The sequence below is a fragment of the Pteropus vampyrus genome, unplaced genomic scaffold, assembly GCF_000151845.1.
Source record: "Pteropus vampyrus isolate Shadow unplaced genomic scaffold, Pvam_2.0 Scaffold194, whole genome shotgun sequence".
NCBI lineage: Eukaryota > Metazoa > Chordata > Mammalia > Chiroptera > Pteropodidae > Pteropus > Pteropus vampyrus.
In genome coordinates, this window is record NW_011888975.1 from 2,226,041 (window position 1) to 2,226,947 (window position 907).

The following is a 907-nucleotide window of genomic DNA, read 5'->3' on the forward strand; positions in this document are numbered from 1 at the left end:
AGGGAAGGTGTGAGCCTAAACACGGGGAGACTAGCCGACGTGCTGGAGGGACCGCACAGACGCTCTCTTCCATTCCAGGTGCTTCTGTTTTTCTCAACGGCATACAAAGTGAGGACACTGACTGACAACGAGCAATGGGCTGAAGCTGCTGGAGACATAGGAAGAATGAAGAGGGAGCAGTAGGAAAAAGCTGTCTAGGAGACTAAATGGATTAGGGACACATAAAGGCGCAGCCACATAAACAAGCTGACAGATTTAGCATCGAACTAATAAGGGTTCTTCTGAGGTAACTGTCAATTTCAAATGTCACTTAGCCCCTTTCTAAATTATGATACTTTTCTGTAATTCATGTTTCCGAGATGGCATTAACTACTACTTGACTTACGTCTCACAGAAATAAAAATTAATAAAAACTAAAAAAAATATGCCAATAGAAAATATATACACACAGATATTTCCTGCCTTTGGTATTCATCACGCCAGTTGTTCCTCAGTCACATAGAAGGTATAGTTAAGAATACAAAGGGAAGTAAAACTCGCATGGAAGCTATTTTTTAAAAACTGTCATCTCCAATTATTTTAAGCAATCAGATAAAAATTTACTATAAACATTATGAAAAATGACTACGATGCTTTATTTTAAAATGAAATATACTAAACTGTGACTGGGATCGAATGGCACTGCTACGTTTTAATAATCTCATGGTGTTCTTCTTACCTGTGTATCTGAAGATAAAGCTGATGCAACGCAGAGCACGAATCGGAGAGGAAGGGAAGAAATTCCTAAAATAAAACAACTCTACTCATTCTTTGGATACACTGTGCCTTCCTAATACGTATCTGCTCACAAAGGCATGCAAAAGACTAAAATATAACCCTGGATATGCTACATTAAAAAAAAAAAAAA

At 37.7% G+C, this 907-nt stretch overlaps 1 protein-coding gene across 2 annotated transcripts in view; it reads right to left on the reverse strand.

The window, feature by feature from the left end:
• LOC105299831 (uncharacterized protein C1orf112) overlaps positions 1-907 on the reverse strand; it is a 46,351-nt gene that overhangs the window by 17,809 nt on the left and 27,635 nt on the right. For both annotated transcript variants that reach the window (XM_023537585.1, XM_023537584.1), the window contains exon 10: positions 719-783. In XM_023537585.1, coding sequence (XP_023393353.1) covers positions 719-783 — 65 coding nt within the window. The remainder of the gene's footprint in view (positions 1-718; positions 784-907) is intronic.